Genomic DNA, 27,274 nt, shown 5'->3' with positions numbered 1-27,274 from the left:
CCTGGGGAGGAGATCACGAATCCGGGAGCCGCAGCCGAGATGGAGGCGAGCGCGGAGTCCCGAAGGCGCCCCCTCCCAAGATCTGGGGCCGCCGGGAGACACGTCCACAACCGGCTCGACATTCCACGGGCGGGAGTTGGACCCTAACTCCCACTATTCTAGCTGGCGCCTCACGCGACTCGCCCAAGCCCCGCCCACTAGCCAGGTAGGCCCTCGAAACCAGCCAATCCGGAAGAAGCCTGGGCGCAAAGACGGTGCTGCCCGCGGCCGGCGGCCGGAAGTGACGTAGTCTGCTTGGCTGGCGGAGTCTGCCGAAGGTTTCTGCCGCGGCTGAGGCAGCAGAGCGGAAAATGTTTGGGACCGTGGCGGCTTCGGCAGCTCGGCTTATGGTGGAGGCGGGGGCTGAGGCTGCGTGAAGTGAGGAGCGGTGAGTGCGCGGGGCCCAGTACCTGGAACCCTACTCTGCAAGGGCGGCGAGGGACCCCGGGGATCCCGGGATGGAAAGGTCCTTTGCCGGGGCCCCGATTTCCGCGGGTGTTGGCTCTGACCCTCCATCCCGTACTCTTGGCGCTGCCGGAGCCCGACTCACCTCCCTCCGGGCCTTGCTTCCACCCAGGCCGCTGCCGACTGCCCCGCCGAAGGTGCAAGGGGCCCGCGCCAGTACCAGGCCCCTCTTGTCGGGGACTCGGGCGGGGGAGCTGGGAGTTAGTTTTGTCCCCGAGGGAGAGTGGAGGCCACCCTCTTGTCCCTCGGGACAGGGTTGGAGGCTCAGTGGCCGGTCCTATTGTAGAATTGTTAAGTTCTGGCGAGTGTGTGTTGCACTTCTCACTTATGCCTCCTCCCCCACTTGTTTTCACCTCCTTGTCCCATCTAGGGCTTTGGGGGCTAATGATCCTTTATAAATCTTCTCCCTTCCCCGTGAGTGCCCTTTTTTGCCGCGAATCCACTTGCTTCGCGAAGACAGTATTTCAGTGTGTATTTAGCGCATCATCTTTCTCCGAGGGCGGTCCGGTTAACTCTTTCCGAGTGACGGAGGAAAAATAAATAATTGAAGAAAAAAAGCACTAGAAAGCACTTATTTTCCTCACTAAATGGTTTGGCTTTGAAAATGAGATTCTCCAGCTGTGGAATTTTTTGGGGGGGCTGAGGAGCAGGGATTGAGAAGGGAAGTAAGGAAGGCGAAAACTAAATGAGGAGGAAAGCCTGGAGACAGAGAATGTGGAAGAAACGAAGGTGGTAGTTCTTTCCCTATGTTCTCCTGGTGGAAGTTGAGGTTGTAATTATATTTTTATTTTCAACAGTGGGTGTTGAATTGAGTGTTAAGGAAGGAGGCCTTCCTCTTTGAACAAGATTACCTATTAAATAGGTACCTTAAAATCTTTCCAGGTGGGTGTCAAGCAAAAAAGTGCTGTTGGGAAAATTGTTTAATACGATATTGGAGCATCAAAGCCATGGATTGGAAGCGATGGAGCAAAAAGAAAGCTGTTCTTAGAAGAGTGGAGGAGACATAGTTTAAAGGGGGAAGGCTGTACGTAGGAGGTCCAGGAACGCTGATTCCAGGAGAGACTTTGTACGTTTGCCTCCTTGGCTAGTGGTCAAGTCTCCACCGGACACTTAGCAGCTCTGCCATAGTTGGGCTTTTTGCTCTTCAGGTATTCATAGTAGCAAATCAGATTGAAATGCCTTAGTTGACAGCTATACATTTGAAGATAACTGCTTCTTTAACATTAAGATGGTCTTTGAGTACTGAAAAACATTGTGACTGTGAGAAAAGAGATGTTATTATTTAATTTAAACTTAATTCAAAAGTGATTTTATGTAGATACAAAACACATATAGAGCTTCTTCCACAAGTAATTTTGCCTACATTAATAGATTCTAAAGTAATCTTTTTCTTATGAAAATCTCTGTTGCTGTTTGTTTTTTGTATGAATGTTGCTTGCGGTATTTTTTTGGAAAGCAATATATTTTAATGTTTTCATCTGTAAATTTCACTTTTTCTGTTTTATGGAATATTAAAGTTGATATGCTTGAATTTAGGAATCTTAGAAACTGTAACTTTAAGTAACTTGCTGTATGTTAAGTATATGATCTTTTTGTTTCTCGCTTCAGCCATGAATGGTTCTAAAATTTTCAATTAATTGATTGAAAATTCTCATGTCCAGGAATCTTTCTTTCATCTTGCACAGTGTCTCGCTTAGTAAGCACATTCAGTAAATGAGAGTGTTACTTATTCAGAGCATCAGACCAAGCTTTTCAGAGCAGCAGTGTGACACACTTTTTTTTAATGCTTTATAACTTGTGTTGCTTTGATAACATAAATTAACCATTTCATTATGTATTTTCCATATTCCAAAAAGAATTTAAGGCAGGTAAATGATAAAGGTGAATGTTTTAGTACCGTGGCTTCACATAGTCTATGACTTGATTAGTTAGTTGTACCTCAGTAGGGCTAAAAATTGACTCTCTGAAAACTCTTTCTGTTTTTAGAGGCCGTATAAGGGTGCCTGGCACTGCAGTGGTTCCAGAGATAGAAAAATGAATAAGATAGTGCTTGTCCTCAAGAAGTTCTTTAGTCCGTCCGGGGAGAAAAACACAAATCACAATCGTATGGTTGTAAGGGCAGTAGTAGATCCAAGTAGTACTAAACACGATGGCCGGGAGATGGAGAGGGAATGAATGAGTGCATCTTGTCAGCTCAAACTGAGTCTTGACGGATGAATTCCTTCTGTTAGTGAGGGTGGGATTAAGGTGATCAGGTTCTAGACCCCGCAGTGATACTACCGAGCAGTGAGATAGTAAGCAAGCTGCTTAATACCACTGGTATCTGGTTTTTTATTTGAGAGTTGACTACTCTCAAATAAAATCAGTGCTGTCCAGTAGAAATAATAAATGAGAGCCACATTTGTGAGATATTTCATATTTTTTTTGATAAGTCTTTGATATCTGGTGTGCATTTTACACTTATTACACATCTCACTTCGGACCAGCCACATTTCAAGCACTCAATAGGTGCTTATGGTCAGTAGCTACCGTATTGGACAGTGCAGATCTACAGTATGCAGTCTGCTTTTCTACCTTCGATTCCTGCTTGAAAATGAAAAGCAACTCCTATGAGAAATGTGTTACTAGTAATTTAAGTTTGTAGTCATTTTGATAGGATTCATACATGATGCTCTTTTTATTGTAATTATGGTCATACTTGGAAATGATATATTTCAGGTTGTTCATAGGGTTATGATTGGGACTAGAAGAAACTTTGTTTTTCTTGTCTCTCTAGTGGTCACATTTTTGATAATCTTTATTTTGTACATTTATGTATATTTTGTATCCTCCCTTTCTCTGCAATCTGTTATTTGTCACATGTGACGGATTCAAAACAATGGGAGAGGACACATGGACATTTTAAGCAGTTAAAAAGGAGATTTATGCAATATTAAACTACCTTTTGGATTTCTTAACATTTTAAATTCAGCTATTTACGTTCAAAACGGAATGGGATTTTGAAACATTCTTGATTTTAACAGATTTAAAGGCAATCATTATTGACTAAATGGCAAGTATTTATCTTTTAACCTTGAGAATGCATTTTGAAGATACTGTATAATTTAAACATCCTTACTTTTAGACATATGGCTCTCTGTTAGTCTTACAGTACAGAAGGTTGCATTATTGATATGAATAAATGATGTATAATGTGAAGTCACTCAATTTGCTATGCATTGAGTTTAGTTTAAAAAAAAAAAAACCAGTAGCTTATTTTAAATAAGTACCGATGACTAACAATGATAAAGTAAATAATATCCTTACATTTGTATTGATGGATGATTATAGCTTAATTAATGCTTCCCCCCCCCACAGACCATATTTTCTGTGAATTAAATATGGCGAGTATTTTTCTCATTTTCTTAGAGAGGAAAACTAAGCCCAGTGAGGCTGTGACTTGTTTAGCATAATATATTGGAGGCATTGCTTCAACTTAAAATGTCTTATAATGCTAAGCCTAGTGTTTTTTTCTTTTATATATAACACTTACCAGATTTTGGAGTGTTTATTAAAGAATGGATGCTTCCTGCTTTTAGGGAGTTTACATTCCACTTAGGAGACCGACTACAATACACATAGCAGAAAGTACTTTAGTTATAAAAACTTGTCAACGGAAAGAGAAGCTATAAGGGATAGTATAAGTATATTTAAAATAGGTGAGAGTTAATGAGGCAGGAGTTGTTGTTTTTTGGGTAGAGTTTAGATCTTAAACTTGCTGTAGGAAAAAGGTGATGAGATGTCAAGGACAGTTACTTCAATGTACACAGAACAACTTGGAAACTTAGGTTTACGGAAAGATTTGGTTTGCAAGGCTGATTTGAAAAGATGACAGGATAGAGGTAAAGTAAGAGATGAGAATAGACATCTGCAATAAATAATTTACAGGGCAGTGGTCAAATTTTCTATTGCTCGGGTGAGTCAGGAAATCTTAGCACAGCCTATGAATGTGTGGCTTGAATGGTGTGGAAGAGATGGTGAAGAGGATTAAAAGAGAGGGTGGTGACTATAAACGAGCAGCAGAATAATGCTAGTTTCTGTTGTGAAATGAGGAGAGGTTTGATAAGGAATCTGACTATGAGAAGAGAAAGGAATAGGCAGTACTAAAAGAAAATTGGTTAAAAATTTTGCAGTATGGGAGTTACTAATTGAAGCAGGCTATTTAAAAAAAGAAATTGGCAATTTACCTTCAGAAAATAACAGAAGCAAGAAAAAATTAAGTATTGTTAAAGCTCTGCTGTGAAATGCGAGGGAAAAGCAAAGACAAAGTCCTCTTTCAAAATAAAAGTGAGGAAACTGAGAGGAGAGAATAGAGAAATCAGTGCAGGTGCTTACCTTGTTGATGGGATGTTGATGGGAGAGAGAGACATGCTTAGGAAAATACCTGTCTAATTGGAGAACAGGAACACACTATTTCAAATGTTTTATTTGCAGTTTTGGAAATTATGTGAAGCATGTATTTCCTGTCCCCCTCCCCCCGCCAAGATAAGCATTGAATGAGACTTAATTATATCTGTAAGGAAAACCATAGTGCTATGAGTAGCCATAACCAAACTGATTTATTACGTCACTTTATATGTGTTCATAATTTAACATAACTGTTTTGACTCCTCTTTTCAGTTTAGTGTGTAAGTTTTTCTTAGATTACAGTGCTGCGTTGGGAAAAGGTGCTCTTTCTCTTTGGCTCAGGTTTCATAGCCTGGTTTCAGCTGACTAGATCTTATGACACTTATCAGACTGGTGTTCTGCCTGTATTGAAATGCATGACATGACACTATAACTGTTTTAAGTTTTTTTAAAAAAATCAGATTTAGTGAGATATAATTTATTTACAGTAAAATTAATCTGTTTTAGGTGTACAGCTCTATAAATTATGACAAATAGTGACAATGTGTCACTACCACCACCACAAGATATAGAATGTTTCCATCACTCCAAAAAGCATCTTTATGCCCCTTTGTAATCAGTACCTTCCACTTACCCTTCAGTCTCTGGCAAGAACTGATTTTTTTTTTTTTCTTGTTCCTATATGTCATATAAATGTTGCTTTTCCAGGATGTCATATAAACTTACATCATACAGTATATACAACCTTTTAAGTCTGGTGTCCTTCGTTTAGCATAATGCTTTTGAGATTCAATAAGCTGCCTTAAAAAATTAACTAATTTTTAGGAACATTTTAGATTACAGAAATATTGTAAGATAGCATAGAGAATTTCCATAAACCGTGGACCTAGTTTCCCCTATTATTTTTCTATGTATGTAAACTATTGATTTTTAAAATTCGTTTCAGGTGTAAACTACTGATATTTGATAATTGTCGACAACGCAAGATTCTATAATTACCGTATTTTGTCCTGTATAAGGCGCACATTTTTACCCACATTTGTGAAGGAAAAATAAGGATGCGCATTATACATGGGTGGTACTAATTCCATATCTATATAAATGTTTTTAATTCTTTTATTTATGTGTATGAGTTAAAAGTGTAACTCTAGAAATCAAAACGCTATCCATGTGCAAAATAATACCTTGGAATACGATTATCAGTTTTGTTGAACTTATGACGAACTTGTAACGACAAAGAGTTCTTGGCCTTCTATGATGCGTAAATATCGTAAATTTGTTACCGGTACATAAAATTTCTTGTACGTTATATCTGTTCTTGTGTTTTGTAATTATTTGTTCCATAAAGTTTCTTGTACCATAATATGTTAGGAAATAAATGCTAAAATTCCTTTATAATATAAAAAAAAGTATAAACCTTAATGTAAACAAATAAAAATTTGAATTAAAAAATTAAAATGGAAGATTTTTTTACCCTGAAAGTTTGGGCCAAAAACGTGGTCCTCATTGTACACAGGAGTGCATTATATATGGCAAAATATGGTAAGTTTTAAAAAAAATTATTTTTGAATCACAGTTGACATACAATATTATATTAGTTTCAGGTGTACAACATAGTGATTAGAAGTGATCACCCCTATAAATCACATACCTATCTGACACCATACATAGTTAGTATAACATTATTGACTATATTCCCTATGCTATATTTTATATCCTCATGACTATTTTGTGACTACCAATTTGTACTTCTTAATCCCTTGCTCTTTTTCACTCACCACTCCCAACTGCCCTCCCAGCTGGCAAACATCAAAATGTTCTGAGTTTTTTCTGTTTTGTTTGTTTATTTTGTTCTTTAGATTCCACATATAACTGAAATCATATGGTATTTATCTTTCTCTGACTTACTCTACAGTGCTCAATATCCTCTAGGACCATCATTGTTATTGGAGATGGCAAGATTTAATTATTTTTTATGGCTCACTAATATTACATTGTATGTAGTATGTACCACTTCTTCATCTAGTCATTCATTGATGGACACCCAGGTTGCCTCCATATCTTGGCTATTGTAAATAATGCTGCAATGAACATATGGATGCACATGTCCCCATGAAGTAGGGTTTTGGGTTTCTTCGGATAAATACTCAGAAGAGGGATTACTGGGTCCTTGTCTCTTGCTATACATAGCCTTTGTTTTAAAGTCTATTTTGTCTGGCATAATTTGAAGTGAGTCTCTTGTAGGCAGCATATTGTAAGGGTCTTGTTTTCTTATCCATTCAGACACCCTATCTTTTGATTGGAGCATTTATTCCATTTACATTTAAAGTAATCGTTGCTAGATATTTTAGTTATTGCCATTTTATTATTCATATTTTTTATCTTTTTTTTTTTCCTTCTTAAAGAAGTCCCTCTAGCATTTCTTGTAATACTGGTTTGGTGGTGATGAACTCCTTTAGCTTTTTCTTGTCTGGGAAGCTCTTTATCTGTCCTTCAATTCTAAATGATAGCTTTGCTGGGTAGAGTAATCTTGGTTGTAGGTCCTTACCTTTTATCACTTTGAATATTTTGTGCCAATCCCTTCTTGCCTGCAAAGTTTCTGTTGAGAAATCAGTTGACAGTTTTGGAGCGCTCCTGTAGGTAACTAACTGCTTCTTTCTTGCTGATTTTAAGATTCTATCTTTGTCTTTAAGCTTTGGCATTTTAATTATGGTATGTCTTGGTGTGGGCCTGTTTGGGTTCATCTTGTTTGGTACTCTCTGTGTTTTCTGGGCTCATGTCTATTTCCTTTACCAGGTTAGGGAAGTATGTCAGTTATTATTTTTTCAGGAGGTTTTTAATTCCTCTCTTCTCCTTCTGGTACCCCTATGATGCGAATGTTAGTGCGCTTGATGTTGTTCCAGAGGCCCCCTTAAATTATCCTCATTTTTTTGGATTCTTTTTGTTGTTCTGATTGGGTGTTTTCTGCTACCTTAACTTATAAATTGCTGATTCGATCCTCTGCTTTATCTAACCTACTGTTGCTTCCCTCTAATATAGTTTTCATTTCAGTTTTTGTATTCTTCATTTCTGACTGGTTCTTTTTTTATGTTTTCTATCTCCATTTTTATGTTTCTGTTGTCTTTGTTGAAGTTCTCCCTAAGATCATTGAACATCCTTATAACCAGTGTTTGGAGCTGTTCATTTAGTAGCTTGTCTTCATTTTGTTTAGTTCTTTTTCTGGAGGTTTGTTCTGTTCCTTCATTTGGGCCATGTTTCTTTGTCTCCCCATTTTGGCTGCCTCCCTGTGTTTGTTTATATGTATTAGATAGAGCTGCTATGTTTCACAGTCTTAGTAGACTGGCATTATGTAGTAGGTATCCTGTGGGTCCCAGTGGTGCAGTCTCCCTGGTCACTTGAGCCGGGTGCTCCAGGTGTGTCCCTTGTGTGGGTTGTGTGTGCCCTCCTGTTGTAGTTGAGCCTTGATCACTGTTTGCATATCAATGGGAGTGATTGACCCTAAGGCTCATTGGTTGTGAGAACTGCCCATGACTACAGTGGAGGAGCTGTTGTGTATGGGCTGACCCTACAGAGCAAGATTTGCTTTAGAAAGGCTCTGGTCCCTGCCTAGTCTGCCCTGTGGGTGTGTTGTCCTTAGAATCTGCCGAGTGATGCTCGGTCGGAAGCTGGCCACCAGGCATGCCAGCCTTGGGGCCTCCTGGGAGGGGCCCTGCTGCAGGCCAAGTTCAGCCACAGCCTTGCCCTGCCAGGGGTCTCCTTGGCATGAGTCACAAAGTAGTCCACAGATGGCTGCCACCTGCACTGGGCTTAGAGGCACTGAAAAGGCAAAGCCATGAACTGAGGCTGGCTGCTGCTAGTGCCAGGCTTGGGGCTGCTTAGCAAGAGGTATGGGGTATGCCAAGACCTATGCTGCTTTTTTGGGGTTTGTGAACTTTTGAGAGATTTGGGGAAAGTCTGCAGTATGAACTAAGACAGGATATTTGTATGGAAACGCCACAGGAAGTGGCCTGAGTGGGCCCAAAAGTTGGGTGAGGCTGGGTCTCGGGACATCACCAGGGCAGGGTGAACAGTGTTAGCCAGGTTGATGTAGACTCAGATACGAGCAGCTGCCTTTGTCTCCACACTGGAAGAGGGGAGGGCTCAACAAAGAAAATGGATTTTGCCAGCACTTCTGTCTGGGAGATAGCTGCCCCTCCAGCCCTCTCTCTGAATCCAGACAACTCAGTTCCTCCTTATGTGTCCCTAGTGCTTTTCGAGCCACTTTCACATTGCTGGAGCTCAGAGCAAGTGAGTCCATCAGCAAGTAAGTCTGTGCTTGGGTCCTTTAAGAGGAATGACTGGGACTCCAGCTACACTCCCTCTCCCTCAGCCACAATCTCCGCTGGTTTTCACAGCCAGTGGTCGTGGGGATTTCTCAGCACTGGAACCCTGGACTGGGGAATCTGGTGTGGGATAGGGACCCCTCGCTCCTTGGGGGGATCTCTGAAGTTGAGATAATCTCTCCTGATTTTTAACCCCCACATGTTGGTGGAACCAACCCATTTTGCCTCTCTGCCCTTCTGCCAGTCTCGACGTAGCTTTTTTATGACCTTAGTTGTAGGACTTCTGTTCAGCTAGACTTCAGGCAATTCTCAGTGATGGTTGTTCTATAGTTTAGTTGTAACTTTGATGTGGTTGTGAGAGGAGGTTGCAAGCACATTTACCTGCTCTGCCATCTAGACTGGAAATCCTCTAGAATTAAGTTTTTTGGAGTTAAATTGTGTGAAGTTTTCTGTTAAGATGATGACTTTTATTGTGAGTGAAAATTTGTCATTTTAACCATTTTAAGTGAACAATTCTGTGACATTAATTGTATTTACATGTTGTGCAGCTATCACCACTATCTATTTGCAAAATTTTTCATTACCCCAAACAGAAACTTTATACCCATGTAGCTGTAACTACCCATTCCCCTTCTTTCCAGGCCCTGGTCCTGCTAATCTACTTTCTGTCTCTATGAATTTACCTATTCTAGATATTTCACATGGGTGGAATCATGCAATATTTATCCTTTTTTGTCTGGCTTATTTAACCTTGCGTAATGTTTTCATACATGTTATAGCATGTGTCAGAACTTTACTCCTTTTAATGGTTAAATAATATTCCATTGTATGTAACATGCCACATTTTGTATATCCTTTTGTTGATGGACATTTGGGTTGTTGCACCTTTTAGCTATTGTGACTAATGCTGCCATGAGCATTTGTGTACAGGTATATAAGTCTGTTTTTAACCCTTTTGGGTATATATATCTAGGAATGGAGTTGCTGAGTCATATGGTAATTTTGTTTAATTTTGCGGAAACACCAAGTGTTTTCCAAAGTGGCTGCACCATTTTACATTACCATCAGCCAAGTATGAGGATTCCAAATTCTCCACATCCTTGTCAACACTTGTTATTTCTGTTTTGTTTTAAATTATAGCCATTTCAGTAGCTATGAAGTGGTATCTCATTGTGGTTTTGATTTGAATTTCCCTAAAAAGTAATGATGTTGAGCATCTTTTCATGTGCTTATTGGCAATAAGCTGGGTTGTTTTTTTCTTTCTTTCTCTTTTGCAAAATGGTTTATTATCCCAGGAGGAGGCCCTCCATGGGAATAAGCTGGGGTTTTTAAATGGTAGGAACATACTTATGGTGCCAATAATTGGACAGATGTGGTATATATATTTTTAATGTCATTATATACTTGGCATTTTATGTATTTTTTAATTTAACCCTACAACACTATGACATATGATCTGTGTTTTACAAATGAGAAAACTAAGACAAAGGCAGATAAAGTAGCTTGCTTAAGATTACACAGTGAGAGGGAGGTGTGATATTCGAGCTCTGGTTTTGCTACTTACTACATACATCTTCTCCTTTGTTATCACTGTTCTACGAAAGTAGCAATTTTATGCAGTTGGTTTCATGAGAAAATAAGATTTTGTTAGCTAAAGAAATTGATGAAGTTTGGGTGGAACATTCCAGAAGTATTCATGTCAGTTTTTCATTATTTTTCCCTATTTTGGGGTTCTCAGTTGCAACTCAGTTTTATATTTTCTTACCTTAATTCATGTTGGAATGGAGGCATATACCATACATTTAGCACAAAAGCATACTGTTTGTTATTTGTCGTGTTGGAATTGGGTGATGTTAGCGTGTATTTAATGATTCATGTTAAATGAACGAACAGTAAAGTAGTCCAAAGTCCAGCAATTATCTCCACAAAGCAGTACTACTGTTGGGATTCTGAGTTAGATTGAAAACTGCTTTGTCAGTAAAACGTCTTTCAATAGGAACCTTTTGCTGTGATTGTGTCCCCCCCTTTTCTTGTCTCCCTCCCAAATACTTGCAGTTATACACATACACAGTATAGAAAGTAGTTCTGGATGAATGCCCTGGTTGTGAATCTTTTATGTGCAGAATGTTGCTCCTAAGGGCTGAAGGTAGTATAATGACTGCTAGTGCTTGTTAGAGTACAGGGTGGCCATTGCTTTTTGTCCAAATGGGAGAATTAAGCCCTTTATTAATTGTAGTACTTGGGCAAAGCATAGTTTTAACTGTGATATGGAGGTTAAAGAATGCCATTATCCAGGCCAGGCTCATCCATCTTTAAACTTGTGAAGAAGCTGGGAAAGGCTCTTCTCTTAGGTTTTCCCATGACTCACTCTTTTCTTATGTCCAGGTTAAGGCTCTAATTTCATCTTTTTCCTGACTAATAAGAAGAGAAAATTCTTCTATTACATATTTATCACCTTTGTTTCAAAATAGTAAATCTTGCCAATGATGAAATATTTAAAACTATCAGTTTAGATAATGAAAAGTAAATCTTTCCACTGTTGGCTTCCCCAGTACTCCATTGTTAGTATTGACTTAGTACTTTCTTACCATTATCACCTTGGCCTCCTAAAGTGTCTTCCTTACCTAGTCAGATCCTTCCACCTGTGCTTCCGATTCTATATTACCTGTATCCAGGATCTGAGCTAGTATTTATCTCCTATCTCTTGTGCTTTTCAGTCTTTGTTCCCTGAAGCCTTCTCTTCACCCTATCACATGTTGAAGGCCTTTCCAGTTTTTAAACAGCCAAACCTGACACCTCCTCTTGTCTACCTGTCTCTCCTAGTTCTCTTCACTGTCAAAGCATTGAAAGATTAATGTCCTTCTTACTTGTAATTCCTTTTTCAGTTTTCCATACTTTTATAAACTGTCCTCTTTGAAAATCACTAATGAGGGTTTGTGGGGGAGTGGAAGTGAGTGAGGAGTGACTGCTAATGGTTAAAGGGTTTCTTTTGGGGTTAATGAAAATGTTTTGAAATTTGGTAGTAGTGGTGGTCGTACAACTCTACATATAGTGAAAACAACTGAATTGTATGCTTTAAATAGGTGAATTATATAAGTGAATTATATCCCAATAAAGCTGTTCTTAAAATAATCAGAAATAGGGGGTGGCCGGTTAGCTCAGTTGGTTACAGCGTGGTGCTGATAACACCAAGGTTGCTGGTTCAATCCCCGCATGGGCCACTGTGAGCTGCGCCCTCCTTAAAAAAGGAAGGAAGGAAGGACTTAAAAAAAAAAATCAGAAATGAACTCTTAGATCGAGAGTATTTTTTTTAGTCCTCATCCTGTAGTTTCTTTACACCTACTGTGTTTCCCTGAAAATAAGACCTAGCCAGAAAATCATCTCTAATGTGTCTTTTGGAGCAAAAATTAATATATTACAGTAAAATAAGACCGGGTCTTATATTTATTTTTGCCCCAAAAGATGCATTAGAGCTGATTTTCCGGCTAGGTCTTATTTTCGGGGAAACAGGGTAGCTGTTATTTTCCTGTGACCTTTTGTTTCTTCCTTAAGTACTGGTGGCTCTCATGATTTCTTCTTGTCTCTTTCTCTTCCCTCTACACATTCTCCCAAGGCAATCTCAACTACTTTCAGGACTTTAGGTCTTCAGTTTTACATAGATAACACCTCAAGATTCACCTCTAGCCAAATTGCTCTGTGAAGCCCAAGGCCAGTATTTCTAATCAACAAGCAGACTTGAACTGTATTTCCCACAAGCACTTCAAAATAGTAATGTGTTTTTGTCTGACTGAAAAGGACCATGTGGCTCTGAAGAACTGTTCTGAGAATATGTGTGATTTTCTTCTTCTCGCAGCAAAAGAAATTAATGGTTTATTATTTGGCTTATTCTTCTCGCAGCGAAAGAAATTAATGGTTTATTATTTAAGATGATTTCTGGGCTGGGCGGTGGCTCAGGCGTTTGGAGTTCCATGCTCCTAATGCCGAAGGCTGCTGGTTTGATTCCCACAGGGGCCAGTGGGCTCTCAACCACAAGGTTGCTGGTTCAACTCCTTGACTCCCGCAAGGGATGGTGGGCTCTGCTCCCTGCAACTAAGATTGAACACGGGCATCTTGAGCTGAGCTGCCGCTGAGTTCCCGGATGGCTCAGTTGGTTGGAATGTGTCCTCTCAACCACAAGGTTGCTGGTTTGACTACCCCCAAGGGGAGTGTAGCAGAACTGATTTTTATGCTTTTTTCTGAGATTTAAATTTAAATTGTAAATGAATTTCTACACAGAAGAAGCCAAGAGCTTTTAAATTAATTCTTTTGGGCCTGCAAAATGGTATCCAAAAGTTGAACTGAATAGATTAGTTGCCTTCTTTTGAAGAATTTTAGAGTGGCTGAAGCGTGGTGGTCATCACGGTGTTACTTTATGTTGGGACATTTTTGACATATGGTACAGTCATCGTTCCAAAACTAGTTATATTGTCTTTCCCAGCTTGGGTTAGGAAAACAGTACTGAAGTTTTCATTTTGAATTAGCATGGAGGAAGTTATTTCCTGCTAAATGTTTGTCATCTAATGAAGTTTTATTTCTAAAAATTAATGGAGCATGTCACTTACAGTAGCTCCAGAAAAATAGCTGAAGCACAGGGTTACTTTTGGCCACCTTTTAAGTCCTTTATTACCATGTGAGTATACGTGCATGATAATCTTTTGGAAAACTAAAATATGGTAATTTAGCTGCTAATACACCGCTCCCTACTGACTAGGGTTGAACTTGCTTTAGCATATACACACTGCTTTAGGTTGGTACTAGGGATACAGCAAGCAAATGAACTGATGTGAAAAAAAAAGCACATTCATTGTTAAGATATATTTCAAACTATTTTATACCATTGTCAGTAAATGAAAGGTAACATTAATTTGAAATTTTTGGATTAAGTGTGTTCTCCATTGAATAAACTGTACCTTAAACTCGCTTAAAAAAACAATCCAGATTCCCGTTTGAGAACAATGTCCTGTCATTACCAAATATGGTAGCCAGGAGAATATTTGAACAACAAATTGGCATTCTGCTTGTGAAAGAGGAATTACAGTCCAGTGTCTTTTATAATGTTTATCCATCTTGATGTTGTGAAAAATAGGTGGTGTGCTGTGGTGTTCATAACAGGCAATTACATTTGATTCATATCTCCCACCATACATCCTTTCTCTTGTGCGATCTGAAATCCCTTCTTCAGGAATGTCCATTAGCCCCTCATTCCATCCTGTTAAAACACATGTTCATAAAATTAATTTACATATTAAGCAGGATGATTTTAAATGTTGCCGGGAATAAAGACATGAACAAAGTAGGCTTCTGCACTTAAGTTTATTTTAGTCTATTGGGTAGATATGCAGGTTAGGGTTTGTGTTAATAAAGATATTAGTTATCATGGCAGAAAGCAATTTTAAACAGGCTCAAGCAAAGAGGTGGATTTATTGGCTTACATAAATGAAAAGACTGGCCTTGGACATGGGTTGGATCCAGATGCTTAATGTAATATCCAGAGTCTGTCTCATTTCATTTAACTTAGCTCTGAGAATGTATCTGGCTTGGATACATTCTCAGGCAGCATCTCAAGTGGTAGCAAAGATAGCTGCAGCAGTGCCAGGCTTAAATCCTATCAGCTTAGCAACCTCAGTGATAAGCTTCCTTTCTAAACAGTTTCAGAAGTCCTGGGGCTAACTCTGATTGGCCAGACTTGGATCCTCTGGAGTGGTTGGGGGAGGGGCGAGTGGGGGGGTCGGGATGGTCTAGCCCTGTTTGAACTAGGTGGAATAAAAGGGACATCAGTAGTTTCTGAAAAGAAGTTATAGATACTAGTACCAGAAGAAAGCATGCCGAGCATGCAAAAGCAACCATAAATCTACAAAATAAACATACAATTTTTAGTTGAGCTAAAAAAGATGAATTCTGATAGGAACTGCTTTAAGGAAAGCTTCAGACACGAGGCTGCATTTGAATTGGGCCCTGAAGGACAAGTAGATGTTTTTTCCCAAGGCAGCATGAGTAAAGAAAGGACTTTCTAGGTCACTCATTTGAGAAGTTTGGCAGTGAAAGGATAAAATAAAAATGGAAGCTACTAGAGTCTAAAGGAGAATGTTGAGAAAATTTCCACCTCAGTATGGAGAAATTTTTATGGCAGAGGAGCAGAAAAGCAAGTAAAGGAGGAATTAATGCAAAGGAGGGAATCATTCATTCATTATAAAGAAGTAGGGGAATTCAGTGGGATTAAGAATGTAAGTAGAGGGGACAGCCTTAGAAAAAGGGAACGTCCATTCCCTAAGGACAAGTGAAAGAAGGTGATTGCAGTGGCTCTGGCGGTTAAAACAGAAATTTACTGTTAAATAGATAAGTAGCTTCAGTTTTGTGTTGAAAGTACAGAGAAAAGGTTTACCAATTATCTCCTGCTATGTAACAAACCATTCCAAAGGATTCTGTGGGTTAGCAATTTGGCTTAAACTCAGGTTGGGTGATTTCTTCTGCTGGTCTTGGCTGCTGTCACTCCTGTGGCTGTGGTCATATGGACCGTGGATGGGTGACCGTAAGACAGTGGCTTCAGGCACATGTTTGGTGGTTGGTGCTGGCTGCTGCCTAGGCCTCTCTCTGGCACGCTCGCATTCTCGGTGAGCATTCACCTGGCAGTAGCTGGATTCAAAACAAAAGAAGAGTCAGGCCTTTTATGACCTGGGCTTAGAACTCCCACAATCACTTCTTTCATATTTCCTTGGTCAAAGCAAGTCACAGAGCCAACTCAGATGAAGAAAAGAAATAGACGCCACCTCTTTATGGGGGAAGCAGCAACGTCACGCTGCAAAGAGGAGTTTCTACCGGAATGGGAGGAATTTGTGCCTGTGCTCCACTCCCCCCAGCACTTGATTGGGAAAAATTTCAGTCATGCAGCCAAGTTGAAAGAATTTCAAAGTGAAAGAACACTCATGTGCCTACCACGTAGATTCTACTGTTAGTTAACATTTTACTATACTTGCCTTATGTATTTATCCATCTATCATCCGTTTCCATCAATTCATCTTATTTTTTTGATGCATTTCAAAGTAAATTGTAGATAGCAGTGTTTTCCTTTAAGTACTTTGTGTATTTTTAGCAAGAATGAATATTTGTGTACAGTTTTTTATTTTGATAAAACATTTACACACAATGAATACAAATTTTAAATGTACATTGTGTAGTATTGCAGTCTACCACTGAAGGGAAAATTTTGGAATAGCTTTTCTGTGAATTGCCTCAAATTTAACCATGGCTGTATAAAAGAATTGCAAAGGACGTCTCCTTGAATACCTTTTTCTTCATATCCTCATCACTAATTATTTTTCCATTTAGTATCACCTCAACACTTGGGATTTTCATTTGTGCTATATTAATTTGAATCTGCTTTGGGTGTTTCCCTATAGCTTTTCATTAACTATTTTTTGCACATATACTGTTGATGAGCACTATGCTATTATAGAAAAAGATGTAAACAGGACCACTCTTGCTGTTTAAGTATTGAAACTAGGTGTATCTCAAACCAGACTAGATCAGTCAGAGGTGCCGTTTATTGAGTGCTTAAACTCACGGCCAATGATAAGTACTTTTAGTTGCATTGTTTCATTTAATCCTTATAATTTGAGAGATAGATACTTTTTCATTTTAGAAGTTAGGAAACTAAGGCATGTGGAAAAGTTTTCACTTGCCCAAAGACTTACGCTTCATAAATCAACGTGATGTGACTCCAGAACCCACATTTAACCCCTGTATCATATTGATTAGATGCAGGAAATGTGCCATCTGTCACTCAGTGAAAAAACTAACCTTTTAATTGGTCACATTGCTTCACAGGGTAATATTGATCTAAATTAAGTGTTTGTCTTAAATAGAGAAGTATAAATTTTAAAAAACTGATCTATGAGAAAATTTAATAAACTGTCTTCTAGTCCATGAATAAATATTTTAACAATTTGAAAAGGAGAAATTTTAGAATTATAACTTGATTTAACTGAAGATAATCAGAAATGTGATCAAAACTATGTGACAAATTCAGTTTTTCATATGGTATTTTGATAGAATAAATACTTCTTTGATTTTATTGACTAGGTATTGAGTACTTTTATTGCTAGTTGGCTTTTGAGCAGTTTAACAAATAGCAAAAGATTGAAACCCTTTTTGCCTTGCTATTTGCATAACAGTAAATCCTGTCTGAAGTCTTAGAAATAAATGAGTAGCATGTAAGCTATTTCATGCCAAGAATTCTGCCAGAAGTACACTGGAAAATGGTAGCCATTATGACAGCTGAAGTAAAAGCTTGTTTAATTCAGCAGCTAACTTTCCTATTAAGCCAGGGAATTGGATAAAGTCATGTATGTCTACACATCTTCCTTAATCCAACAGTGAATAGATAAGATATTTTAAAAGTGTCCCTTCACCCAGATTTCCCCCAACTGTTCATTTTGTTTTATTTTATTTGGTAGTGGCTTTAAATCCTAACTGAATTATATGGGGTACGTTAAAAACAAAATATAACTGTTTAAAACATCTAATTGAGTTTATGTTTATTTTTGTGTATAGGTCTTGCTACTTTGGGAACTACAAGGAACAGATTAGGGGAAGGTTGGTCTTTTCAGTGGACATGGCTCAGATATCCAGCAACAGTGGATTTAAGCAGTGTTCATCTTCACATCTGGAACCAACGAGAACAAAAGATGTAGACAAGGAAGAAGCATTACAGATGGAAGCAGAGGCTTTAGCAAAATTGCAAAAAGACAGACAAGTGACTGATAATCAAAGAGGCTTTGAGTGGTCAAGCAGCACCAGACAAAAAGCACAAGTTTATAACAAACAGGATTCTGATCTCATGGTGTTTCCTGAATCAGATACCCAAAAAAGAGCAGTCGATATTGATGTAGAAAAGCTCACCCCAGCGGAACTGGAGAAACTATTGCTGGATGACAGTTTTGAGACAAGGAAAACGCCTGTATTGCCAGTCACGCCTGTCCTGAGCCCTTCGTTTTCAGCACAGCTCTATCTTAGACCCACTATTCAGAGAGGACAGTGGCCAGCTGGTTTGTCTGGGCCTTCTAGTTACACTTTACCTTCTATTTATCAGTCAACTTACAGTAGTAAGCAGAGCGCATTCCAAAATGGCTTTAATCCCAGAATGCCTAGTTTTCCATCCACAGAACCTATATATTTAAGTCTTCCAAGACAGTCCCCATGTTTTTCCTATCCTTTGACACCTGCCACACCCTTTTATCCCCAAGGAAGCTTACCTATTTATCGTCCAGTAGTCAGTCCGGACATGGCAAAGCTGTTTGACAAAATAGCTAGTACGTCAGAATTTTTAAAAAATGGAAAAGCAAGGACTGATTTGGAGCTAACAAATTCGAAGGCTGCAATCAGTACTCTACAGGTATCTCCAAAGTCTGAAGATATCAGTAAATTCGACTGGTTAGACTTGGATCCTTTAAGTAAGCCTAAGGTGGACAGTGTGGAGGTGTTAGGCCATGAAGAAGAGAACAATGTGCCAGGTTTGCTAGCAGAGGATCCCTGGGATGCTGTTCTTCTTGAAGAGCGATCACCAGCAAGCTGTCACCTTGAACGGAAGGTGAATGGAAAATCTCCTTCTGGGGCAATGGTAACAAGAAGCCAGTCTTTAAATATTCGAACAACTCAGCTTACGAAACTCCAGGGCCAAATATCTCAGGTACGGTCTTTTCTTACTACTCAAACTGAGTAGTATAACACAATTCATGTCTGTGTGCATCATTTATTAGATAAAAAATATTCTTCATTTTGAATCTTGTTTTCTTCATTCTTAAGTGTGCTGTGACCCTTAGATTGTGTGGTAAAGGGTTAAATGTGTTTCGTCCTATTGAAAAATTACTTGCTATTAATACTACCTTTTCTAGGATTATAAATTTTAAAAACCTCTTATCAAGGATCTTGCTACCATGGATAGGCATTTAAGATCATTTTTGTCTGTCTCTCCATGTCTTCCCATTATATGTGGTTCTACTTTTTCTTCCTTATGTCTTTTATTTTTCAAGGCAAACAAGGAATTCTGGTTTTCAACCCCATCATAGAAATTCCCAGTATATTGTTTTATTGTGTTTAACCATGAATGAGTGGAAGGGAGAGAGGGAGAATGACCCTAGAGAGATGGGCGAAAAGCCATTTAAAGGACTCTTCACACCTGTATTGATAAAAGCAAAGAATGGGACTATAGTTTATATGATATAGTTGCTGAGTTCCTATAGTCTTACCATCTGGAAAAATCAGTTCGGGGGGGACTGGGGCAGGATGTCTTCCCTCAGAAGAGAGACAGTGGGGTTTAGACTTTGCCTTTCCTAATATAGGATACCTAATTGCAGATCTGTGTTTTATTCTTATTAATTTCTGAGGCTCCTGGGACAGTTGAGCGTCATTCTCACCTTAATGTGAATGATATTATTCAGCCCCCAAGCATTCAGGGAGGGAGAGGTGAATTTTGCATAATTTGGGTGGGTTTATGTTCAATTGTTGACTTTAAAAAGCCATTTTGGATGTCTCGGGGAGAAAGAAGCAGGTATTAAGGTTTAGAAGAAATGGTGGATCTATTTTGGATGACATGATCAGAATCCAGAAAAATGTTAACCAGCGTAATGATTTCCAAATGTATTTTCACTACAGCTCACAGTAAGAAGCACATGTTATTAAAAAGTCTCGTAAGCTTTTCAGTACTATTTACAAATTTAGTAAGAATCTCTGAACGCTTTTCTTTTTTTTTTTTTTTTAAATTAAATTTATTGCGGTGACAATTGTCAGTAAAATTACATAGATTTCAGGTGCACAATTCTACATCACATCATCTATAAATCCCATTGTGTGTTCTTCACCCAGATTCAGTTCTCCTTCCATCACCATATATTCGATCCCCCCCACCCTCATCTCCCACCCCCTCTGAACGCTTTTCAATGTAAAAAATCACAAGTTAATTACACATCTTAAATCGAATCATAAATATAATCTCAGATTATTTTATCTTAATAGTACATGTCTTGGTTTTTTGTTTTGTTTTTACAAAGTAACAATTATTTCTGGAAGTATTTGAAGGGAGAAGGAGAAACTTTAAGGCAAGAATCATCACACAAAAAAAAGTATGGGGAGGATATACCTAGGAGTGGAATTTCTGCTGATTCTTGTTTAGCTTTTTGAGAAGCCACCAAACTATTTTCTGTGGTGGCTATATTATTGTACATTCCCACCAGCAGTTCTAGTTTCTCTGCATCCTCACTAACATTTGCTATTTTCTGGTTGTTGTAGTCTAGCCATCCTCGTGGCTGCGAAGTGGTATCTCACTGTGGTTTTGATTGCATTACCCTGATGACTAAGGATGTTGAGTATCTTTTCATGTGTTTATTGGCCATGTACATACATATCCTTTTGGAGAAATGTCTGTTTAAGTCATTTGGCCAGTTTAAAAATTGGATTACTCGTAGCAGTTGTGTTCATAATAGCCAAAAAGTGAAAACCACCCAAATGTCGATCAACTGATGGTGGGTAAACAAACGTGGTCCATTCATACAATGAAATAGTATTCAGCCATAAAAAGACATGAAGTCCTGATATATGTATGTGTGCTTAGCACGAATGGACCTTGACAATATAAGTGAAAGCCAGACACAAAAAAAGACCACATATTGTTTGATTCAGTTTATGTGATATGTCCAAAATAGGCAAATCTATAGAGAAAGAAAGCCGATTAGGGATGGCTTGTTAGCTCGCTTGGTTAGAGCGCGGTGCTGATAACACCAAGGTTGCTGGTTCGATCCCCGCATGGACCACTGTGAGCTGCGCCCTCCTTAAAAAAAAAAAGAAAAAAAAGACAGCAGATTAGTGTATGCCAGGTGTTGGGATGTGAGATAAAGGAGGGGATGGAGAATGATTGCTTCATGGGTTCAGGGTTTTTATGGGGGGAGAGGGTGGTGAAAACATATTCTGGAATTAGAGCATCTCAGTGTTCTAACCCCAGTTAGAACCTGTGGTGATGGCCACAGCATTGTGAATGTACTGAAAGCCAGTGAACTGTTCATTTTTAAATGGTTAAAATGGCAAATTGTATGCTCTGCATTTTACCTCAATTTTTTAAAAAAAGGCACTTGTCCCCCTGATCCTTCCATCCTGCTCAGACCAGGTCACTGCTGGATTCATATTTGGGTCCGTGTTCCGATAGATCCCTCCCCAACTGTGGGTCTGCTTTCTACCTGGTGAGGTATGGCAGCTTGATACCATGCCGTGTGGATTAGGGGTATCAGCTGTTTACAGGAGTTGTTTGGGAAGGCCAACCGCCTAGAAGCTGGAGACCTCAGGAGCTAGGAAAACTTAGTCTCTGCTCTCAGAGAAAAGGAAGCTCCTGTCCTGCAAGGAGCTGAGTACAGGCTCAGCCCTCCCATTGGCAGAAGGCAAAGCCCTGCTTGTCATGGCAGCCCAGGAGGAAAACCCAGGTCACTTGTAAATAATCCTGCTCCTTGCATTACACCTTTGTATGTATGCATTCACCTCCAAAATGTATGCGTTGAAGCCACAATACATAGATTATATATTTAATAAAATATTTATAAACGAACTTGATTTATTTCATTATCTCTGTATCTTAAATCCTAACCTTCCCAGTTATTCATTAAGGGAAACAGATTGTTCCAGGTGAGCTGAGATGATTATTCCAAGTGAACTGTGCTTATCATCTTAAACAAGTTGAGGTTTCTGGATCGACTGGAATTTACTGCACTATGATCTAAGACTGGAACTCAGAATCTAAGAGCTTCATGCTTTTTAATCTGTACTGTAGATGTTCAAACTGAACTCTGTGTGTGTGTGTGTGTGTGTGTGTGTGTGTCGATATAGATACACACACACATATATACATGTATATATATGTCACAGACATAGTAGATAGTTCCTAAGAATCCAATGATGCCAAAGCGACCCATATCTATTTTATAGGTGAGGAAACTGAGATGTAAAGAAGTTAGGAATTACTCATTGTTTTCACGTAATTATGGTATTGTACTTAGGTGAATGAGCTCTTATATTTTAGAGATGTGTACTGAAGAATTTAAAAATGAAGTGTAATAGAGTAATAAGTTACCTGTTACAACCGATAATTGAAACATGGGTCAAATAATCAGCCTCCCAAACTCAGTGTGTGTCAGTCCTGCAGAGGAGTTTGGGCTAACTCAGTCCTGGTTTTACGTGTGTTTGCGGATGTGGGTAGGGGGAGGAAGTGGAGTGTGGAATTTAAGGGGAAAGAGAACTTTTTCACACATATCATAAGTGATTCTGATGCAGCCAACCTGTTCTCTTGAACTCGCGTTTGGAACCATACCTCAGGAGCCTATGAGGTTAGGAAGGTGATAAAACTTAAAAATAGCAAAACTTAAAAATAGAGCACCCTGGGAACAGTTTCTTTGTAACTTAAAACCCCTAGCCTAGGTTGTAATGCTTTTGCCGCAAACTGCTTCCTTTCCCTGCTGCCCTCTTTAGTTTACACTGGTCACTTCTGGTTCAACTCATGTTTTGTCCACCCTTTCCTTTGGTGGGGCAGGGCTGTGGTACCTATGTCCACCCCTTAAACTTTCTCCCTTCATACATTTTTTCCTGTTCATTTTTAGTATTTGTCACAGTACCTTCTTGATATTTTCCTTATTTGGGGTGCTTTCAGAAAGAATTTCACAGGACTAATGAGGATAGGTAGTTTCCTAAAGATAGAAAGAAGTTCCTAGCAAGATCTGGGAAATCAGATCACATGGGAGTTGCAGAGAACGATTAGTTGCTCAGACTCTTAAGAATTAACTAGGCTTCTTGGCAAGATCAGTTTTAGCAGAAGCATGTTCTTAGGTTTTATTTCAAGTATGGGGGAAGGATCAAAGAGAAAGCAATTTAGTTATGAGAGACATGAGTCAAAGCAAAAATAACATGGCTTGATCAGTTGATTAATCAGAGATTGGAGCTAGATGACTACATGTATTTGCATCAACAGCTTTGTTAAATGGCACAATGTCTGAAATGTGAGGTGGCTGAGGCTCCCTGCCCTGTCTTGAAGGAGTCTTAACTGCAGCATGGCTGGGATACAGTTGTTAATCATTCCAGTATACTCTGCTCTATTAAAACCCCATCTGATGATGATTGTATTTGAGCACCACATTCTAAGAAGAGCCAATGGTAAATTATAGTGTATCTTGAAAAAACTATGGTCGTTCAGGATCTAGAAGCTCTGTCATATAAAGAACTGTTGAAAAGATTGGCGATACTTTGTCTGAAGAAGAGAATATTAATTGGAGATAAGTCACTCTGGATCTGAGAGTTTCTTCATCTGTGAAATACAGTTGGTTAGACTAGATGATTTCTCACATCCCTTTTAGGAATAATATTTAAAGTTTGGAAAATTGCCATGTAGAAGAGGAAGTGGACTTTTTTTTCTTTTTAAGTTTTGTATTTTGAACATAGTTTCCCAAACCAATTCAGGGAGTAGCATATCTGAATATTACAGTATTGTTAAAAAAAGATGAAATAGTAGTGTACTAAATTTTTCAGTCTATTAAATAAGTATGTTGCTTTGTGCCATTAAGTAGCATTTTGTGCTAGATTTTAATAGCACCAAGGGGTAGCAAGTGCTGAAAGTTAAATACATTTTATAGAAAACATGAAATTAAGCAAATCCTATTTGTTTATATATTTCCTATGTGAATTGAGAAATTTAGTAACTTGATTTTAAGATCCATTGTCCCAGAAAGTAGGACAGGAACAATATTCAAGGAGGTAGGTATTATAGTTAAATGTTGACAAAGGAACTTATAAAAATAGCTATTTAATAATGGTTCCTCTTAGGTCATCAGCGCACAATTATTGAACGTATTTAATCAGAGGTTTGGTGTGCACTTGTTACAGACGCTCTAAGAGAATTTTTATATTCAAAGAAAAGTTCTAAACCCTCTTACTGATACTAGGATTTCATCGTTTTCTTGTGTACAAGAAGTTTGGTTTCATGTAGGCCAAAAGGGCGAGGTAAGCAGAACACCAGTAGTGTGGAAGGTCAGTGGCACACATATTGGGTGGAACTTTTAATTTTTCACACACCATTCATCTCTATTTGAAAACTTTTCCCTGTGGTTTATGTTTTTTGTTGGGAAATAAGATTGCAACGTCTAAGTTTTAAAATGACTTTATATAGTTGAGTATTCATTTCCTGTAAGAATTTTATGCTTCGTGGTAAAAATTCAGAAGGGTGTTTTTCTTCTCATTCAGCAAGCTTACTTCCTGTTTCCTTTTAGTGTCGTTTGTTTTGTTAATAATAATTTAAATACTTTAGTTCAAGTGTTTTGTGAAAAAAACAGGAAAAGATACACTGATTCAAACTGTCTTCTGGCAATTTAAGTTTAAATCAGACTTTTAGTTAATAGCTATGTATTTAGCTACTTTGAGCAGATTTCAAAGACTTTACTAGTGAACCAAATCGTTTTCAGAGACATGGTTTTGTGAAGTTCTGTGGATATTTACGCTTTCTAAAAGTTAGTTGTGTTAACATTATAAACATTTATATCCCCATTGACACAATGTCTAATTATCATTAATTATAAAGAAGAGAGAAAATTGAACAAAACGTGATTTTCATTGTGCAGCTGAGTGAAGTACACTAATTGAATGGGTTACTGAAGTCCTTTTGTAAACGTTTTAAAATTTTCAAATAAAGAAGTAACCAACTTTGTTCTGAATAGTAACTGGTGTGTGTGTGTGTGCACGTACTTAATGCTTAAAGTAAATTTATTGAAAACTTGGTTGTATGCCATCTAATTTCTGGGCTAATGGCATGAACCTTGGACTTGTGTAGGCTTAAAGCTTTCCATATTCTTGTAACTGCTTTACAGAGATGTACTGATAAGTTTTTGTGAATTATTTAAAGTCTTTATTGCTTTCCTTAAACCCGTAATCTACCCTTTCACTGCCATCTAGTAGATGACTTTGCTACCTTTTTTTTTTTTTTTTTTAATGCTGAGGTCAAGGCCCTCCTTTATATGCACTTGTCCACCTTAGATTTACCCTTTCTGGTTTGAGGGAAGAAATATCCCTCCCCTTTTCCAAAACTTAATTTTTACCTCTTTTCTTGTTCATGTCTCCCCAAAGTATTTTCTACCATTATTCTTTAAAGAGGAGTTTTCATTTACTGCCTTTCCAGGCTCTTACTGTCCTCCATTGTTCTCACCATGTTGCAGAACTTACTTCTGGGAACATGAATACTAATTGCCAATCTAGTGACCCTATTCACTGTCCAGCCCGTTTGCTTCATTTGCAGCAATTGACTACATCCTTTTTTTTTGAAACTTCTCTTCTGTTGCCCTGGTTAAATCTACTTCCTAGTGTTCCTCCTGTGATCTTTGACTCCTTTTCCTTTGTCTAGCTTCTAAACATAGGCATTCCCCCAAAGTTTCGCTCTTGGTTATCTTTAATATCTCTGACCTGTTCTCTCTTGTTCAGTGCTTTATTCTTTAGGCTCCAGAGTAAAGAATTTGAAAGCCACTTGTCTAGACTCTCATAGCAGTGTGACTCCTTGGCTCTTTGTGGTTGAGATGCTATGATGCTTTTTTTTTTTTTTAATTAAAATTTACTGGGGTGACAGTGATCAACAAAATTACATAGGTTTCAAGTCTACAAGTCTACAATACATCATCTATATATTGTATTACGTGTTCACCACCCAGAGTCGGTTCTCCTTCCATCACCATGTATTTGACATGATGCTTAGTTTTATGTGTCAACTTGACTGGGTGCTGAGACATTTGGTCAGACATTATCCTGGGTGTGTCTGTAGGGTGTTTCTGGATGAGATTAATATTTAAATCAGTAGCCTGTGTAAAGGCACATTGTCCTCCCTAATATGGATGGGCCTGTCCAATCAGTTGAAGGCCTGAATAGAACAGAAAGGCTGGCCCTACGGCCAGTGAGGGGATTCTCCTCCTGCCCGACTCCCTTAGGGCTGGAAGATAGTTTTTTTTTTTGCCTTCAGACTCAAACTAAATGTTGGCTCTTCCTGGGTCTTGAGTCTGATGGATTCAGACTGGAACTCCACCATCGGCTCTCTTGGGTATCCAGCTTGCCAACTGCAGGTCTTGAGACTTGTTACCCTCCATAATCACATGATCTGATTTCTTGTAATAAATCTATATGTGTGTATGTCCATGTGTGTGCATGTACTATATATATATATATATATATATATATATATACACAGACACACACATACATATAAATATAAAGAGATATCCCAGCTTGATGCCTAGTGAGGGCAGCCCCTTATTGTGTCCCTCAGCCTCCTAAAGAGACTGTCTCGTATTGATGGAGTTTGGACCCAAAACCCCGTTGGCTGGGATACTGCTCTCTCAGTGACCCTGATGGATGCTGACAGTAATTAGCAGAGAATTTCCCTGTAGAAAATTGCAGAAATCAGATGTTCCCCAAATCTAGGTGTTTAGCTCTGGACTGGAATTTTTGGAATACAGTATTTCTAGGTGATGACCAAACATCTGCTTGGATTTCCAAACCCGATATGTTTATTTACTGGAGAACTCAATATCTTCTGCAACAAACCTCTTCTTTCTTTGTTCCATATATTGGATAATGGCATTAGCAGTTTTTTCAGTATTGATTTTCATTTGTCACTTTCATTCATTGAAAAATATTTGAGCGTATACAGTATGAGAGTTACACATATTAATCATTTGCAGACCACATCCTTAAAGAACTTGGGTTAGAAGGGGGAGACAAGATGTGTGTGCATATAACTGCAGTACAAAACAGAAAGCCTTGAGTGCATATAAAAGTATGTGCAAGATCAATGGAAAAAAGATAATTTGGTGCTTCGGTTGTTTGAGTGGAGTTTGAGAGAGGGATGGGGGGTCAAGAGTTGAGGGACTAGGTGTAAAATTAAAATTTTTCTTTGTTTTAGAAAGAATGGAAAAAAACAAATGCTAATATATGAGATGAAATCATTGGCAGCCCAGCTGTTTTTC

General features: G+C 38.6%; 1 protein-coding gene and 1 long non-coding RNA gene across 3 annotated transcripts in view; one reads left to right on the top strand and one right to left on the bottom strand.

Moving 5' to 3' along the window:
- Positions 1-241: 241 nt before the first annotated feature.
- The window catches only part of PIK3C2A (phosphatidylinositol-4-phosphate 3-kinase catalytic subunit type 2 alpha), an 86,745-nt gene continuing 59,712 nt past the window's right edge, over positions 242-27,274 (top strand). Inside the window, exons 1-2 of the mRNA XM_019746618.2 lie at positions 242-427; positions 17,802-18,936. Of these exons, the coding sequence (XP_019602177.2) occupies positions 17,863-18,936 (1,074 nt within the window). The 5' untranslated portion in view covers positions 242-427; positions 17,802-17,862. The remainder of the gene's footprint in view (positions 428-17,801; positions 18,937-27,274) is intronic.
- Positions 14,161-27,274, bottom strand: part of LOC141572241 (uncharacterized) — a 95,239-nt gene continuing 82,125 nt past the window's right edge. Inside the window, exons 3-4 of one of the 2 annotated variants that reach the window (XR_012497531.1) lie at positions 15,634-15,884; positions 14,161-14,460 (exon numbers count right to left, since the gene is read on the bottom strand). This is a non-coding gene — a long non-coding RNA (uncharacterized LOC141572241). Of the gene's footprint in view, positions 14,461-15,633; positions 15,885-20,760; positions 21,073-27,274 lie in introns of those variants that run through there. The other variant, XR_012497532.1, reaches the window with a different exon arrangement.

This window comes from Rhinolophus sinicus, linkage group LG06 (genome assembly GCF_036562045.2).
Source record: "Rhinolophus sinicus isolate RSC01 linkage group LG06, ASM3656204v1, whole genome shotgun sequence".
NCBI lineage: Eukaryota > Metazoa > Chordata > Mammalia > Chiroptera > Rhinolophidae > Rhinolophus > Rhinolophus sinicus.
The sequence above is the reverse complement of the archived record's forward strand: the minus strand, read 5'-3'. Positions and strand labels throughout refer to the sequence as shown.